This window comes from Chaetura pelagica, unplaced genomic scaffold (assembly GCF_000747805.2).
Source record: "Chaetura pelagica isolate M959 unplaced genomic scaffold, ChaPel_1.0 scaffold11, whole genome shotgun sequence".
In the NCBI taxonomy this organism is placed as follows: Eukaryota; Metazoa; Chordata; class Aves; order Apodiformes; family Apodidae; genus Chaetura; species Chaetura pelagica.
In genome coordinates, this window is record NW_009952694.1 from 6,381,852 (window position 1) to 6,400,667 (window position 18,816).

Sequence of the window (18,816 nt, forward strand, 5' to 3'; positions counted from 1 at the left end):
CTCTTTTAAAGTCCATGATATTTTTTCCCTGTCCTTCTCTGTGCTGTTTTTTTCTTCTGTGCCTCTTTTTCTGTTGGGATGTCTAGAATCAAAGGTGACATTGTGCTTTCGATGTATACAGTAGCATATTGATATTTTTAATGTTTTTCACTTTTCCTTTCTTAACACAATCAAACAGCTTGTTTGGGGTTTCCTGACCCCTACTGTGCAGTGAGCAGGTGCCTTCACTGAGCATCCACAGCAATGTGATGCAAGTGTTGGGTGGTTACAGTTAATTTAGAGCCTATCAGTGTGTGCAGGCAGAATAAAATTCACCTTCCAATATATGTAACCTTGCAGCCATCTATGGTATCTGCGAGTCTATTGGTTGTTCACCTGCCTTTAGTAGGGAGTTGTCAGGGCTTATTTTTCTGAGGTGATGAATAATTTCTGTTGTATCTCATGGAATCTTTGTCACTGCACTGTTCTCTCCTTTGCCAGATCACTAGCAGGGAAATTAAACCTTGGTGTAAGAATGGGTGTAATGGGACACTCTTGCTGTTAGTTTTTGACAGTGATGTGAGTCAACCCATTTATAGTAGAGGACCTCTTCTGCCTTGTGTGTGCTACCTGTACCTGTTTCCCTTTTCATCATATTTCTTGGTGTTTCCAGTGTGAGTTCAGCCTCACTGGAATTAACAACATTGCAGGTGTTAATGTAGACAGGGCTACTGCAGTGTCATGTCGTCTAAAAGAGCTCAGAGCAGGTTGAAATGGAACTGTTAAAAACAACCCTAAATGTTGCAGCCTTGTCCTAGGAAGAGAACCCCTCACTGCTCCAGTCTGTAGTGCTGAGCTTGGTATTGCCAAGAGGGAATTCTGAGTTGGGAATTGGATAAAACGAGCAATTGATGTTCTTGCATCTTCTCCAATAATTATTGAGTTTCTTTTCACTCTTTGTGAGGGAATTTATTGAAAGCCACTTGAATGTCCCAATACATACCTCCCTTTTATCTTCTATTGACCATTGCATTAACATGCTCAGAGTATTTTAGTGGACTAGTGAAGAATGATTTTTTTTTCCTCTCAAAATCCCTGTTGGCTTTTCATTCATATCAGATTTAGTTAGATGATTTTTTAGCACTCTCTATAATTATTGTCTCACCTAATTCCATTGATACAGAATAAAAGCTTGCAGGACTACAATTTCCCAGATTACTCTGGATTTTTCTTAAAAACAGGGCAACATTTGTCCCCCTCCAGTCCTCTGGAAGCTAATGGTTTTAATGTGCAATCCTCTTTTTATTATGATTATTAGTATCTCAACTACTTTCTGAATTAATCTATAATTTGTATATGATTGAAGTTTTCAGGGTATTTTTTGGAGGTGTCTTTCTTGAAATACTATTTTGGAGAGTGTATTTCCATTGTAAATAGTGATGTGCAGGATGGTCCTCAGCATCCTGCCTGCAGCAGGAGAAGGTGCCTCCTTTCCCTTGCTCAGGTTGGGAGTAGGTGGGATGTGAGGAGGCACCACATGGTGTGGAGCTGTTCCTGCTCACCTGTACAACAGTGCTCTCTGATATGGAGGGGGGAAGAGCAACAGCCCTTCTAGCCCTGTTCTCTGGGCAAAATCCAGCCTGATGTCATGTGTGAAATGTCTGTGTTCGTGGGGTTTCTGGAGGCAGCACTCATCATCAGGAATTTCTGGTGACTTGTTTGTTTTATCTTTGACTAATTGCGTTTCAAATTTTCTCTCTGCATTCCTAATCCTCATTTCACGTTTTGCCAGCTATGAGTATGCCCTTGAGGGCTGGAATGACTTTTATGAAGGATTTTTCTTATGAGGAGTGGCTTCCACCACTTGCCTTGCTGTCTTCAGTGGCCTTTCTGAGTGCCTTTGTCAGCAGGTCTGTCCTCAGGTATCAGATACTCAGATTTTCATGAGCATACTTTAAGTTTGGTATTTATTTTCTGCTAAATTAATGCCTTTATTTTTAAAATCAGATTAGCATCTGCCAATTTTTGACACCTTGCATGTCTGATGCTCTGAAGAGTGGTTCTTTGTTAAGGTCACTGTGAGTAAAGGCTTCTTCAAAAGCATCAAAATTATTTGAGAAGCCAGGTCTGCTTGTACATCAAGGGTAAATTAAAAAATGTCCCTTTGCAGTTCTGCTTGCTGAGTACATGCTTCATCCCCGAGGTGCCTCCTGTCGACGCCTGACAATTACTACTTCCATTATGGCCCATATGGAACAATTGTTACAATAAGCGTAAATTCCAGTCTAGCCAGGGCTTAGGTAAACCACATGGGTCTGATAGCCATGCTATGGGCCAATGGAGAATTTGTCCTTCTGAAATTCAAGGAAGGAGGTTTAAGACAGAAAGAGATGCTCATATAGAGTAAGAAAAGAAACCGTATTCACACATTTGTGACCTGAAGTGATTCCTGGATGCTTATTCTTGGTAATACTTTGTACATGAAATCCTTTCTTTGTCTGCAGTGTGCTCCTAGGCATGGTTTGTACAAGTGGCACTTTCTTCAAGGTATTACAGAAACACGGGTCAACAGTATTGGACACAGTAGTAGCAATGTGGCATTCCTACTTTGCCTATGATTAGGAGGAGGTCATCTATAAGAGAAACAAGTCTGGACCAGGACCTAGCTTGGGAAAATCCAGGCAATCAACAGCATTATGAACATTTTTATGCTAAAAATACTGACCTGGTGGATAAGAAGAGAGGCCTTGGAAGCTGCATTCAATCCTGCTTCATTCTCATGGTACTTTTGCCTCCAACGTGCTCTGGAGTTTAGTGAAATGTAGGGCTACAGATAGATTTCCTCTTTCTGAGATGAGTTGTCTGATCATCTCCCACCTTTCTAGCAGGGGCAGGAGCTGGCATTCCCTGGTCTGGACAACCAGCCAGGGCAGCTGTCTCTTAGGAGTTCTAGCCAAGCCAGTTGTGAGAACATGGTGGGGGATGCTCTGCATGGAAATTTTGTTCTGTTTTGTTCCTGGAGCCCTCTGTTCTTGTCTCTCTTGGCCAGAACTGATGTGTCCATGAGGCCAACTGAGTTCTCTACAGGGTGGATAAGTTTGCGAGGGCCAAAACTTCCTCCCTCCATGTGCTAAGGAGAGGGGGGCTGTTTTTGTCTCCTTCTCAGCAGTGACTGATACGAAGATACACCCTGCGTGCAAGTGTGTCCACAACCAGTTGCATTTTCAGCTACAAGAGTTTTCCCTCCTGTTTTTTTCATCTCCCTTGGTGATTTGTTGGAGGCCTTATGCTCATCACCAGGCTACAGCCTCAGGGGTGCTGCAGCATGGAGGCCCTTGATGGGCTCCTGCTGCACCTGTGGGAGGTCACAGAGCCTGCACTGGCCTGTGCTCAGTGCTGGGGATTTTGGAGCATGTCTTCAAGGAGTCTTGCCACTGTTTCCCACCTGCGCCCTGGACTGTGATTGTCTGATGCCTCAGGAGGTGGCCGGCCACAGCTCCCCTCTCCCTTGGCTGCTGGCAGGGGGTTTCCTCCATGGCTGGAGGCAGTGGGCAGAGGGAGATTATCAGAGCTTCATAAAAGCTGTTTTCCTGTAATGGGCTGCACTCCTGGGGCTGTGACAAACTACCCAGCTGCTCTGTCTGTCTCCCTCCCACTGCCTTTTTCTTTCATCCCATTACTCTCTCACTGCTTTTCTTGCTCTCTCGTCCTCATTCACAGCTTCCATTCTTTGTCCCCTTTTGGCCTGCTTTTGCCTCCATTGCACACTGGGAAGGAGAGCAGGGAAATAGCTAGGGCAGGGGCTTGCTTATTACAGCAGGAACTTTAAAGCTGGTGTGTAAAATGCAGCACAATAATGTGGGAGACTTCAGGGATGTTCATGGATGGTATTTTCTGCCTATGTATTTGCAAGTGCTTTGGAGCAGGCAGCATGCTGAGGGAAGCTCACTCTCCTATCACGAGTTATGCTTGCCCATGTGCACCCACCTTGGAAAATGTGTGCGTGTGCATCAAGCTGTCAAGTCTGACATACTGAGTGTGAGACTTGCACATTAGGCTTCCTCCTCACTCCCCTAGGCCTGTGTTTCATGCACTTGCAGCTCAGCACCTGCTCTGTCCCCTGATGCATTCCCAAATGCGAGACACTCACCCTGTCCCATGATGTGACATGACATTCCTTTGCACAGAAGGCGAAGATAGCCACTAAATGGGGTGGGAGAAGGGTAGGGGTGCATGCATGTTTGTGGTGGTGTTCCTTTCAGCCATGTACTTCCAGCCTTTTGGTAGTCTCTCTCCATAGGATCTCAGACAGATGAGCTCTGCAGACATAGAATTTGACCTTTAATGACTTCTGACACAGCAGCCAGAGGAATTAGAAGTCTGTATGCAGATAGGTGTCAGGCATTAACAGGAGATGGGTGTGAAGTTTCTTTTTTTGTCATTGATTTGCTTAGATTTTATTAATGCATCAGGGTAAACTTATCTGCAGTTATTAAAGAATATCGAGAATAGCTGTCTCCTTGGCAGGAGGCTTTTCTAATGAGAGTAGTAAAGGCAGAATAAATAATTGTCACTGAAGGATGTGGTGGCTGTTTTTTTCTTGACAGGCAGAATGAACCTCAGGAGCTGAAATCCAGACCAGGCAATTGGTTGGTGATGGGTTTTGCCACTTGGTGGTTGCATTTTGGCCAAAGTGAGCAAAGCTGGAAAGAGTTCTAATTCCTAGTTTCTAAAACTGCTATCACTGCAGACTTTGTTGGCCATGTAAGCAGGAAGAACCAAGACCTGGCAGGAGTGGAACAATTTCCCCTTCTGGTCTGTCAGAGTAAGCTGGAGAGAATGATGGACTGCCCATGTATTGTCCTTCTCACTGCCAAATAGACATCTGTAGTTTTGATATTTAACAGACTTCCAAGTTCCTGGGAGTTTCTGGGATGGTATCTGTAATTTTCTTTTCACTTTAATTCATCACAGTCATGCTAAGAGAATAACATATATGGTTGTGGTCCTGACTTTTGTCTTTTGACAAGGGCCTCCCAAACTGTGCATCGTAGCTGTGGATTGCAGTGACAAGACAATGTTGCTCTATGGTGAGACATCTTTACTCTGTGCAAGAATGTAGCCCTAGATAGAGCCAAAAACTAATGGACTGTCACTGATCATGGTGCCTGTGCAAACAAGTGTCAGAGCATCTTATAATGTTGAGCACCTTGTCCTAGTCTGCATCAGCCCCTCTAAATCAAGTCAGAGTCCTAATACTCAGCTGACACCTCAGAGGATGATGCCTCAACCAAGAAGGGAAATCCATCTGTTCAAATACCGGACAAAAAAAAGTACATACATGTGCATGAGCATGTAACAGACAGCACAAGGGCTTGGCTGATGTTCTGGTCTCTCCTCAGGTGCACCTGCGCTCTGCTGAGCGCCTCCGGGAACTGTGCTGCGCCAACAGAGGCACCTTCATCAAGGTGGGACAGCACCTGGGAGCCCTTGACTACCTGCTGCCTGAGGAGTACACTCGCACCCTCAAAGTGCTGCACAGCCAGGCCCCACAGAGCACCAGGGAGGAGATTGAGCAAGTCATCCGTGAGGATCTGGGCAAAGAGGTAGGGGCAGCCATAGCCTGTGTTGGCTTCTCAGGCCACAGCAAGCCCTGGGGAGCTAGAGGAAGGAAAACAGGAGCAAGGAGGTCCCTGGTGGTTCTCAGTTGCAAGAGATGCCAAAGGGAGATATCTCCTCCTTGCCCCTTGCAAATATTTGCTGTTCATTGATGGGCATTATTGGCAAGCTTAGGAAAGAAGATAACAAAGGACTAAGGGGACTAAGGGTGTGGGGGCTGCCAGGTGGAAATGGCAAGGCTCAGCAGAGCAGAATACCCCAGAGGTTATGCCAAGACTAACAAGGTTGCTGGAGGTCAGGATAGAGGGCTGTCTGCCACACTGAGGGGCAGGAGCTGGGGATATTGATGTTCAGGACAAAGATATATTAACAGGGCTCTGTAAGGGACAACTGCTCTCCCCTGGCTGTACTAGACCAATTCCAGCTAGCACTGACAGCCTTTTACTTTCTCAAGCCCCTAATTAACCCCCAAAGAAAATAATAGCATAAATCACTTTTGGTGTTTGCAGTCAGAAAATACAATAGCCCAGGAGTCTATGTCACCATTAACCCTCTTCAGCCCACAGCACTGAGATCAGAGGTCATTAGATATAAGGGAAGTAACAGCAGTATTTAGTGAGAGTATTCTGCTACTGTGCATCTTGCCCCTTTCAAGAAGAGGCCCCCTCATGCTCCAGCCCAGGTTGAGGAGAGGTATTTTAAGGATCACAGCTGATGTGAGAGAGAGGCAGGAAGCAACAGTGCGCAAAGGCAATGGAGGAGAAGAAGGTGGGCATGAGGCGGAGGAAGACAGGAAGCTGAAGAACGAAAGCAGTGTGGACATGTATTTTGATGTGTTCTGGAGTGTGTGACTATGTGGTGAGGAGGTATGTGGGCAACTTGAGAGGGTAGGTGAAATATTTGCACCTAGTGAATATCTTATAGGCAGATTTGGATGGGGTAGGTCTGTCTGTGTGTAGGTTTAGCTCCTAGGTATTGTCTATTCAGGAATGACATCTAATATTTCCCTGCAGTTCAATGGCAGGGTTAATGTCAGCCACTGACCTGCAAGATGCTCCCTCTCTCAGTGCTGCATCCTTGTAGCATGGCTGATACCAGCTGTGTTCATAGCTCAGTGGATAGATGGAGTAGGGCAGGCTGACTGCTCCCTGCAAACCCCTGCTGCCCCATGAGCCTCTGTCTGGCAATCTGCCCTCTGCAGAAGCCATGGAAGGCCACTCTGAGGTTAGCTCTCATGAAATGACCACAACCCTAGCTCAGTCTGTGTGGTGCCTCTCAGACCGAGCCAGGTGCTTGGAGATGGGCTCTCTTCTTTTCTCACAAGCGCATGTTCAGCTGAGATGCCCTGGATTCTTCCACCTTTTTGGGAGCCAGATGAGCCCTCTGTGCTTCATTGATTTCCAGCGAGGCAGCTCGAATCTTGTCTCCACAGCAGCTTTCCCTCTTAGCATTCACTTCACCCACATGGATGGTGCTGGGCAATGTATTATTTTAAAGAGACAGAGAGAGGGAGAAAAAAACAGGTAGAAATGGGAAGAAAGAAATAGAGATGAAATGCTAATGAGAGAGAGTAATAATAAAATAAATGAAGAGAATGATGTGTATGAAAAGTGAAGGAGCTGGTGAAACTGGGCAGTATTAAAAGCAGAGGTAAATACCCATTTCCATTCATTACAAGGTACGAAATCAAGGTATTTGAAAGCAAAAAAGATTTGGGGAACCTAATGCACCAAAGTTGCCTTTACTGGATCCCAGAGGATTTAATAGAGTTACTTCAGGAACAGATTTAATTCAATTGTAGCTACATCCTCAGTACATTTTAAATACAATATACTCGGCTGAAATATACATCTGAGCACGCGGCAGCGCAGAAGAGAGAGCGGCAGCTAGCCTCCGGAGGGGAGACGCGTGACAGGCGCGAGGGCAGGCGGAGAGGCAGAGAGCTGCACGAGGGCAGGCGGAGAGGCAGAGAGCTGCACGAGGGCAGGCAGGGAGCAGCTGGTGCCTTCTCATCCTAGGAAAAGCAGACTAGTAACTAGATTGATCATGGTCACAACGCGGCCAAAAATCATTGTGAAAAAGAATGTGGGGACTCAGACGGAGCTCCCAAGCAGGCACGCAGCAGTGCAGGTCTCTGGCTGCAGTGAATGCCTGAGTCTGGCACTGGTATCAGAGGGAACCAGTGACAGCGCATGTGTGCGGTGTGAGCAAGTAAATGATCTCCTCAGGCAGGTGGTTAAGCTGACAGAGGAGGTTGCAAGACTGAGGGCCATTAGAGAATATGAAAGTGAAATAGATTGGTGGAGTCAAACCCTGAGGCAGGGGCAGATAGAAGACGTTGGGCAAGTGACGGATCCTCTCCCCTCCTGTCACCAGACAGATGGAGAGGACTCAAGAGATATTAAGGAATGGAAGGAGGTTCGACCTCGAAGAGGCAAGAAAAAATCCTCCCAACCCCTTCCACCCTCTCAGTTGCCCTTGAAGAATAGATACGAGGCATTGGAAATTCAGGAACAGGAAAATGAAGTTGGAGGGGTAAACTTACCTAGTGAAGTGCCTAGGACTCGTCAGTCACCTCGAGTCCTTAGGACTTCTTCAATCAAGAAGGAAAGGAGAGTAATTGTGGTGGGTGACTCCCTTCTGAGGGGGACAGAAGGGCCCATTTGTCGGCCGGACCCATCTCACAGGGAGGTCTGTTGCCTCCCTGGGGCTCGGATTAGGGATGTTAAAAGGAAACTCCCCAATCTTGTGAATTCTTCCGATTACTACCCGCTGCTGATTTTTCAGGTTGGCAGTGATGAAATTATTACAAGAAATGTAAGGGCAATGAAGAGAGACTTCAGGGCCCTGGGACAGCTAGTTAGGGGGTCTGGAGCGCAAGTAGTGTTTGCCTCCATCCCTCCTGCAAGAATGGGTAGGGAGGTATATAGGAAGAGTTTGCAGGTCAACGAATGGTTAAGAGATTGGTGCCATAGCCAGGGTTTTGGTTTTTTTGATCATGGGATGCTATATGAGGCACCTGGACTGATGGTGGCAGGAGGGATGCACCTGTCCCAGAGGGGGAAGAGGCTTTTGGGGCAGGACTTGGCAGGGCTCATTGATAGAGCTTTAAACTAGATGTGAAGGGGGAAGGGGAGAAAACCAGGCCTGTTAGGGACAAGCACAAGAGGAACACACCATGGCCCAAAGTCAGGTCGTCCAAGGAGGATTTAGTCCCACCAGTGTGCTCTGTTCGTTTCCTGAAATGCCTGTATGCTAATGCACGCAGCATGGGGAACAAGCAAGAGGAGTTAGAGGTTTGTGTGCGGGCTAAGGGTTATGATCTAGTAGCAATAACAGAGACATGGTGGGACAGCTCACATGACTGGAATGTGGCCATGGATGGTTATGTGCTTTTTAGGAAAGATAGGGCAGGGAAGCGAGGTGGTGGGGTTGCTCTTTATGTGAGAGAGCAACTAGAATGTATTGAGTTTCATGCAGGGGCTGATGAGGGGCATGTTGAAATTCTGTGGGTAAGAATTAAGGGGCAAGCAGGTGCGGGTGACACAGTTGTGGGGGTCTACTACAGACCTCCTGATCAAGGTGAGGAGGTTGATGAGGCTTTCTACAAGCAACTGAAAGCAGCCTCACAACTACAGTCGCTGGTCCTCATGGGAGATTTCAACTACCCTGATATCTGCTGGAAGACTCACACAGCCAGCCTTTCACAGTCTAGGAGGTTCCTCCAATGCATTGATGATAACTTCTTAATGCAAATGGTGGACAAGCCGACTAGAAGAGGAGCGCTGCTGGATCTTGTACTAACCAGCAAGGAGGGCCTTGTTGAAGCAGTGGTGGTCAATGGCAGCCTTGGCTGCAGTGATCATGAGATGGTGGAGTTCAGGATCCTGTGTGGAAGGAACAAAATACCCAGCAGGACCAGAACCCTGGACTTCCACAGGGCAAACTTTGGTCTCCTCAATCATCTATTAAGGGAAATCCCATGGGACAGGGTGCTAGAAAATAAAGGAGCTCAAGATAGCTGGTCAACATTCAAGGACCACTTCTTGCAAGCACAGGATCAGAGTGTCCCAATGGTTAGGAAATCTAGTAAGGGTGCTAGGAGACCTGCATGGTTAAAGAAGGAACTACTGGGCAAACTTAAGTGGAAAAGGAAAATCTATAGATCATGGAAGGAGGGGCTGGTCACTTGGGAGGAATATAGGACTGTTGTCAGAGGATGTAGGGAGGCAATTAGGAAAGCTAAGGCCTCCTTGGAACTTAACCTTGCAAGTCAGGTTAAGGATAATAGAAAGGGCTTTTTCAAGTACATAGCTAGCAAAACTAGCAATAGAGGCAATATTGGCCCATTGAGGAATGAGGTGGGAGCCCTGGTGACAGAGGATATAAAGAAGGCAGAGGTGCTGAATGCCTTCTTTGCCTCTGTCTTCACTCCTGCAGGGTCTCCCTATGAGCCCCAGATTCATATAGCCCCAGAAGAGGTCAAGATAGAGGAAGAGTTTGACATGGTAGATGAAGATTGGGTTAGGGATCAGTTGAGTAATCTGGACATCCATAAATCAATGGGTCCAGATGGAATGCACCCAAGGGTGCTGAGGGAGCTGGCGGAGGTCATTGCTAGGCCACTCTCCATCATCTTCAGTAAATCATGGGCAACAGGTGAGGTGCCTGAGGACTGGAGGATAGCAAATGTCACTCCAGTCTACAAGAAGGGCAAGAAGGAGGACCCGGGTAACTATAGACCGGTCAGCCTCACCTCCATCCCTGGAAAGGTGATGGAACAACTTGTTCTTGTCACTATCTCCAGGCACATCAAGGACATGGGGGTCATCAAGAGCAGTCAGCATGGTTTTATCAAGGGTAAATCATGTTTGACTAACCTCATAGCCTTCTATGAGGAAATTACTAGGTGGATAGATGATGGTAGAGCGGTAGATGTGGTTTATCTTGATTTCAGTAAAGCATTTGACACCGTCTCCCACAGCATCCTTGTAGAAAAGTTGATCAGGTATGGGTTTGGTGATCAGGAAGTGAGGTGGATTAGGAACTGGTTGAAAGGAAGGAGTCAGAGAGTTGTAGTCAATGGGGCAGAATCTGGTTGGAGGTGTGTGACTAGTGGAGTCCCACAGGGGTCGGTACTGGGACCGGTGTTGTTCAACATCTTCATCAACGACCTGGATGAGGGTATAGAATGTACCCTCAGCAAGTTTGCTGATGACACTAAGCTGGGAGGAGTGGCTGACACACCAGAAGGCTGTGCTGCCATTCAGAGAGACTTAGATAGGTTGGAGAGTTGGGCGGGGAGAAACATGATGAAATTCAACAAGGGGAAGTGCAGAGTTTTACATTTGGGGAAGAACAACACCATGTCCCAGTACAGGTTGGGGGCTGAACTGCTGGAGAGTAGTGTAGGTGAAAGAGACCTGGGGGTCCTGGTAGACAGGAGGATGACCATGAGCCAGCAATGTGCCCTTGTGGCCAAGAAGGCCAATGGCATCCTGGGGTGCATTAGAAAGGGTGTGGTTAGTAGGTCAAGAGAGGTTCTCCTCCCCCTCTATTCTGCATTGGTGAGGCCACATCTGGAGTATTGTGTCCAGTTCTGGGCCCCTCAGTTCAAAAAGGACAGGGAACTGCTCGAAAGAGTCCAGCGCAGAGCTACGAAGATGATTAAGGGAGTGGAACATCTCCCTTATGAGGAAAGGCTGAGGGAGCTGGGTCTCTTTAGCTTGGAGAAAAGGAGGCTGAGGGGTGACCTCATCAATGTTTACAAATATGTAAGGGGTGAGTGTCAGGGGGACGGAGTTAGGCTTTTCTCAGTGATGACCAGTGATAGGACAAGGGGTAATGGGTGTAAATTGGAGCATAGGAGGTTCAAGGTGAATATCCGAAAAAATTTTTTTACTGTAAGAGTGACAGAGCACTGGAACAGACTGCCCAGGGAGGTTGTGGAGTCTCCTTCACTGGAGACATTCAAAACCCACCTGGATGAGTTCCTGTGTGATGTACTCTAGGTGACCCTGCTCTGGCAGGGGGGTTGGACTAGATGATCTCTCGAGGTCCCTTCCAGCCCCTAAGATTCTATGATTCTATGATTCTATGATACATGGCAGAAGGGCAAGGTGAAGTGTCAGAGCAGAGGGCAGTGAAAAGGGAGATCCTGAAACTTTTCCTTTTGGGGCCAGCATCACATCTGGGAACTTGGAAATGAATTCAAATAGCAGAGAAAATTATAGTGAGAGAACCTTCCCAGGGTGCTCAGGCCTAATCCTGCTGTGCTCAAATTCAGTGGTAAGACTTCCAGTTCTCCTGCCGGGTGCAGGAGCAGGCTTCTCGGATAAATCTTGAGCGTAGGCAAGAAGTAATTACATACAGTTTGGATCTGTGCAGAACAAGTAGGGGAAACAGCAACTGGAAATACAGAGATACCTAGGGAGGAATGTGACAAGCTGACAAATTAGGCAAGAGCTTGCAAAAGGGCATGAAGATAAAAAAAAGCCAATTTCGAGTATAGAAGCATTATATCTTCAGTCAATTAGAAATAGTCTGTCTTCTGATATGACCTAGTCCTGAGAATCTTATCAGAGGCTTGAATGTTTGACAAATGGAGGTGTTTTGTGGGAAAACTGGCTGAGGAGTGGAGAGCATGCCAATGGGGCTGACCTTTGTGCAAAGGCATAGGGCTTGTGAGGTGGGTTTACAGCAGTTTGACACAGCTCTGTTGTCACCACACAGACTTGCATGACACCCTGCTAATGGCCATACTCCCATTCTAGGCCAGCATCATGGCTGGAGACTGGGAGCTGCAGCATGTAACTCTGCTGCATGAGCTAATGGACTGATTTAAAGGCAAATGGCATGTGTGCTGATCTGACACAGAAGCAGCAGCATCATACGTGCTGGCTAAGTGGATTGCCCTGTCAAACCCTCTTTTAAGTCTAGGGAGAATCTGTGTACCTGACAGGAATCACTGAGATAAAAATAATCAGTAGTGAGCAGATGCTGGCTTTCTAATCTCAGCCATAGTGGTTCCACTAAGTGATGGTAGGAGGTGATAATTTTCCTGAGTGTTGGATGCAGGAAGCTGGGGTGGGATTCTCAGGACAACACGAGTAGTAGTAGTGGGAGAGACTGCACAAAGAAGTCTTTACAGTGACTCTTGGAAACACTCAGCAGCAACATCGTAGAGTGTCTTTTGGAGAGACAGTGGAGATACCACAGGTAGGGCTTGTTCTAGGTGGATTCCTTGGATCAGTTAGAAAAAGCTGTGTGCATAAGAATGGGCAATGAGGTATGAATGGAAGAGTTTCTCCTACCTCTGATTTCATCTTCCCTGCTTGAACGAGGTTCTGAATGTGAAAAGGTGTCAGGTGTGGAAAATTAATCTGAAATGAGTATGTTCTGTACCCCAAAATTGTATTTTTTTCTGCAGGGCTATTAATAACACATGGAAAGATAGCAAAGCAAAGCTCTCTGACTCAACAAGGTGCATGCAGAGCAGGGCCAGGCAACTTCTGGTGAAATTTGGACACCAGCAGTTATGGAGAAAGACTGGTGAGAAACTCTGGAAGATGGATCTTTTGAGTGGCTGCACCTTAAAAGCACAAAAGTGTTGTGCTTAGAAACTAGAAATGGTGGAAAAGATATTTTGCTAGCACTGGGATTAGGGACATTTCCTCCCTCTGGCTGATCTGAAGAGATTGGCTTGTGGTCATGGGATATAGGAATACTGGGGAGGTGATGCCAATTTGGTCCCAGAGCAGAGGTGCAGACACGAGGACATCTCTGAGTTTGTCCAAGCTAGTTTCACCTGACAGCCCTTTGCTGTCTGTCAGAAAGGCTTCCTGTAGGTCTTTCTCTGTGTGATTTCCATGGGCAAGGTGTTCAATGAGTGTTATCACTCATTGCTAGACTGATTGGACTATTGTGAAACTCCCCTTTCAAAAGTACATCTGCTTCACTCTTCTCTAATCAAGGCTGTTCCAGAGCATCCCTCCTCATAACGCTGAGTGGCTGCAGAATGACTTGGTAGCTTTTACAGTCCTGCTTTTCCAAATGTCGTTGGTGTCTTCCTGTTGTCTGACTGCTGCCCAGTGCAGTCCCTAACATGGCTCTGTGGGTCTTGCTTCTCTGCCACTGTGCAATGACAATCAGTTTAAATACTGTGACATCTTCTGTCTTCACTGTGTTCTCCTGTCTATGCCAACACACTCTTTTACCTGTTTCAAGTACTAAAATTCCTCCTGGTTTGTGGTCACCCATCTGGTCTGCACATCCCCGTAGGCCATAGCATAGCTCCATCAACTCAGCACCATTGTAGTCTCTCCTGTGAACAGCAAGATGTCACTTTCCAGAGCCTGTTGCTCATGAGCTTCCAGCCCATCCTCACTTATTGGCGTTTTGTAATCCACTTTATGACCGTCTCCCCAAGACTCCTTGTTCTCCCCCTCAGTGTGTTTGTGTACTTAATATTCTGCCCAGGCTTCTACTCATGTTGGAGGTAATTTTTCTTGGTGGGAAGTATTCCTTCCCCACCCATCTCTCACCAGTGTTCCTTCAGAAATATGGTACTTCCTCCACCTGTGCTTCTTTCTGGCTGGTTCCCATCAGGCAGGTCCTCTAGTCCCTGCTTCTATGTCTGGTCTGAGGTTTGCACACTTGGGAGTTAGGGCAAGGTTAAAGTTAGCATCCCCATGAGGCCAGCATGGGCTCAGGTAGGGTCTTTCCCATGCTGGCATGGCAGTTGTGCTGTGCAGCTGCCCTGGTGCTCTGTGTCCAGCTGCATCTTTGCTGGGGGACAGTGAGGGGCAGGTGTAGAGCATAGGGCCAGCCTTGGCTGCCATGGGAGTGGGGGGTCTGTCCTTCCTCCTTGCCTCTTGACTTATCTTCAGATGTCTGGCCTCTTGCTAACAGCTGTTGAAGCTGCTGCAGAGATGAGTGGAAATTGCTGAAGCCAAGCAGTCTCAAATGCTATTAAGCAAGGGATCCCAAGAAATCCTGACCAGCTCTCTTCTTGTACCCCAGGTATCCACGTCTGCACACACACTTATACCATTGCTGGTGAGTTTGCTGTGCTCCAGGAAGGCTGAGAGGCAAAACAGGCTCCTTAGAGAGAACACACCAGTGACTGAGTGTGTTGCTTCCAGTGCTTGCTTTGTTCAAAGCTGGGAGAAAGGTCTGGAGAGAGCCCAGAGGCTGAGGCTTGTCTCTGCTGAAGCTGAATTTTATGAAGGGCTGAAATTGATGGAAAGACAGTCATTTGGAAGGATGTCAGTCCAGCTCAGCTTTGTGGGAGTTCAGGTAATGGGAAGTAGTTTCTAATTGCTTTATTAGCCAGCACCTCCAAGGAAACCATCCTTTTCATCCAGTTAATTGCGGCTTTTACCTGTTGTTCAAGGACTATTTTGCCATTTGCAAGAAGCCTCCTGCAGCCATGCAATAATGGAGCTCGGTGATTTAGCAGGGCAGGATACATCAGCAGGTTGACTGTGATTTGTAAGCAAAGCACATGTGGTAGAGGAACCTCCTGTGCTCTAGTTTGGGAAGCAGGATGCATTTTTACAGATAGTGATTCTTGGGGGATCCAGCCTTCTTTAAAGGGCTTTTCTCCCCTTGGATTCACATCCTTTTACCTAGGATGGCATCAGTGCTGTGTGTTAAGAAACAGATACTCCTCAGCTGAGAAGTTAGTGTTGCTGCAGCAAAACTGTGGCTAGGAAGAATGCTGCCCTTTGTCCCTCTACCTTAACTTGCTCCCAAGGCTCCCAAAGTTTTTTCTAGGTTGGGTACACAGGCTTTATTCATCCACTATTGAAATGTACCCACATACACCTGGGAGCACAGTTGCTGCAACAGTGCGCAGCAGTGCCACATGGCCATTTGACAAGGAGAGACAAAAAACACGCCCATGTGAACCTGCCATGGGAAGGATTTAGCAAGGACCTCAGCAAGGTGCTAATACCCACAGCAAGGTACTTCTCTGCTTTTGAACTGAGAAAAGACAGAGGAAATGGAAAAGACTTCTCTTTTTACTCCTAGTTCTGTTCGCAGTCCTGGTGCAGAATGGCAGTCTGTGCTGTGCCAGTGAAAGGGAGAAGGACGGAGTGATTCCCTTCCTTCTGGAACTGTTGATTAGCATTTTAAGCTCTGGTGAGACATATGCTCACTTCAGGTTTGCAGAACTGTTGAAGCAGCGCTCAGCCCCTGTGGGAGAGCAGCTAGGCCTTCAATAGGCTGTTGGGTATTATACTGCCTGTCCTACAGCATCTAAGTTGGTCCCAGGGGAATACAAGCCACGTTCAGTAGCTGGCTCCATATATTGCCCTAGAGAAGATTAATTTACTCTGCTAGATCAGAGGGTCTTCAGGTCACAATGCTGCAGATCCTGTTATGGCCCCAGGAAGCCTCTTCCCAGGCTGGCAGTGTTGTCTAATCCATCCAGGATGCCAGGACACATACCTGCTTCCTCCAGTGTTGCACAGCTTTGTGGTCAAGTGTTCTGCCTGAAGGCACTGATGTGTGGCACAGCCAGTGTGCATGGTTGTTCTCATGGTTGCTTGGGGCTGTGGGACTGGTGCTGAATGGCTCTGCTGAACACCCAGGTCTCCTGTAGTTTGTGATCCTGCTTGTGTCCTTAAGTACCTCACTCCAGCAACACTGTGCTGGGGTGCTCTGTGGAGTTGGCCCTCACTTACATCACTATCAGACACAGTGAAACTAGATTTAGGTCAGCAAGAGTCTCTTATGCCTGGTATGGCTGTTGTGTCCATCATAGGAAGTCTTGAAGTTACCCACATTCCATTACCCATCAGAGTGGAGGCTGGGCTATGATGGCCATAACTCTGACAGTGACGTGGGATAGGAGAATTTGACCCTTCTCCCAACCCTCTGAGCCTCTCTCAGTAGGCTTTTCATCAGGGCTTCCAAGTAGCCATCAATAAAAACCACATTTGTATTAAAACTATAATGAGGAATAAAAAAGCTTCACATTTTTTTCAATAACTTGGGATATAAAAAAGAGATTTTTATCAATTATGAAAAGGATTTTGGTCATAAAAAGGTAATTTAAAGAGTCTGAGATGGATGGTGAATAGCATTAATGTCACCCAGAACAAATGGTCCTACATTACTCAACTGAAAGGCAGGAGTGAGCTGCCTGCACTGGTCCTGCTGCTGCTGCAGCCTCTGCTGTGCTGTCCCTGCCCTCTCTCTGGTAAGAGGCCCCAGTTACTGGCAGATCTCACTCTGGCTTCCTCCACACTGAGCCTTCATGCAGGCAGTAGCTGCCCAGAACCACTGCTCCACTGCCAAGGGAAGACAGGAAAAGCAAATTGGGAACTTCATGTGGCTCTGATGGTCCACCTTGCATTGTTCCTTGTGTTCCTGCTTGCTCCACATGCAAGTTCCAGTGTTACTGACTCATAGTGTCATGCCAAGGACAACCTGGTGTCCTTACTGCCCAGAGAGATTTGGAACAGGGTGTTCTCTCCTTCAGTGGGTTTACTTTCTGCTCACAGCTCCTGGGAGAGGGTCTGGCTGAGTCCTGCTCATGGCAGCCCTTTCCTGGGTGCTCTGAGCCCCGTTGTCTGAGAGAGGGAAGATTTTTTTGATAGATTAGAGGATAATCTCCCTTGGCTTCCTTCAAGTTACTAAGATTTATGATACAGGAGGTTGGACAGTGAATTTTCTGAAGCATTTTTTGGAGGGCCTTCTGCAAGGAAGTGAAAGATTTGAGATTAGAAAAGGCAATGGGGAATGGTCTGGGAAGAAGTAGTTCTGAGTTATGTGCTCAGTGACATTTTTTTTTCTTTAATTGACAAATTCTTTAGGTGCCTGGGTGTTAGTGTATGACATATCTGCATGGAATTTGTTGGCTCACAGTGTCTTGTGTGCAGATGGTAACTCTATTCAGAACATTTTTTTTCAGAGATTTGATGATACCTGAAGTGTTGCTCTGATATAAATAAATCTTGGCTGGCAATGCACGCCACAGCTGTTTTGGGCTGTGTTCAGTGTCCATGTCCTGCAGAGGTGGTGGATGTGCTGCACAGCAGTGCTCCAGTCATCAGCAGAAACCACCTCTCAGCACATGCATAACCCTTCCAGCTCCAAACAATCACTGGAAATCACTATCTGTAGCTGGGATTAATAGTCCTTTTGTGGCCTTCTCACATATGGAGACTTTCTTTTTTCAAATATGGTGTATGTCTCATTTGGCCAGCAATCTGTATGCGTTTATGACACAGCAGGATCTGAGCAGGGACAGAAATACTCAGCTGCCATGTGGAGGGACTGGCTTCTGTTTCAAAGCATGCTGCTGAAACACTCAGAAATATTCTTACTTAATGCTCTGTTCTAGACACTGGCTGTGCTTAGTACACCTGATTTTTCTCTGAGGGAGCAGGGAATCCTGTCGTCTGCCTACTCACTGATCTTTTAATGTACCACTTGATTCTGCCTGGTTAGCATCTCCTGTTTTCTTTCAGAATTTTTTGTCTGCCCAGTTACTTGGTTCTTGACCCACTGGAAACATGAAGAGATGATGCAGTGAGTCTGATGACTTTTGGCAATAGGTTATTTATAGATGGAACAAATGACATAAGATGAAATAAGGAGTTATAGGGCCTGACCTTGACATCTCCACATTTTCCTAACACACAGAATAGACACATAGCATTTTTATGAATTTTTAAGCTGTACAGTGATCTAATAAGCTCAGTTTTATGGCTCTTCTGGGATCTATCTGACAGACAGCCTGATTCCATCAAAGGGTGCTGAGCTGTAGAATGCACTTCAACCCTACCTGCAGGTTTTCCTCCCTGTGAAAAAGCTGCTATGGGTGAGAACATTGAAAATCCTCCTCATGGGAAGCCTCACACTCAATATGCTTTTGTGCTTTGAGAAATGAAGTAAAAATAAAATCTAAGAGGTCTCAAAGGCCTTTCCACCTTTAGTAAGCAAAGTCCCTAGTAGGCAGGCCAGTCCGAGAGGGAAGTTTTCTCATGCTCCCTTTGGAAATCAAGTTCTGTTTGTGAACATTAAGCACATTTTGTACTTATTTTCTGTTAGCTTTGCAGTGCTTTGGTTTTACAGGATGCATCATTCAGAGCCAAACCTGTGACAACTGAAGCAATAAACTCACATGACCTATTGCTTGTGCCAGGAGAGCTCAGCTGAAGCAAACCCCCAAGTTTCTCCTTTACAAAGCTCACATAACCACTC

At 46.7% G+C, this 18,816-nt stretch overlaps 1 protein-coding gene across 2 annotated transcripts in view; it reads left to right on the top strand.

The window, feature by feature from the left end:
- The window catches only part of ADCK1 (aarF domain containing kinase 1), an 83,731-nt gene that overhangs the window by 26,747 nt on the left and 38,168 nt on the right, over positions 1-18,816 (top strand). The window contains exon 3 of one of the 2 annotated variants that reach the window (XM_009993908.1): positions 5,382-5,585. The exons of the other annotated variant lie outside the window; for it this stretch is intronic. Coding sequence (XP_009992210.1) covers positions 5,382-5,585 — 204 coding nt within the window. The remainder of the gene's footprint in view (positions 1-5,381; positions 5,586-18,816) is intronic. 2 annotated transcript variants of the gene reach the window in all.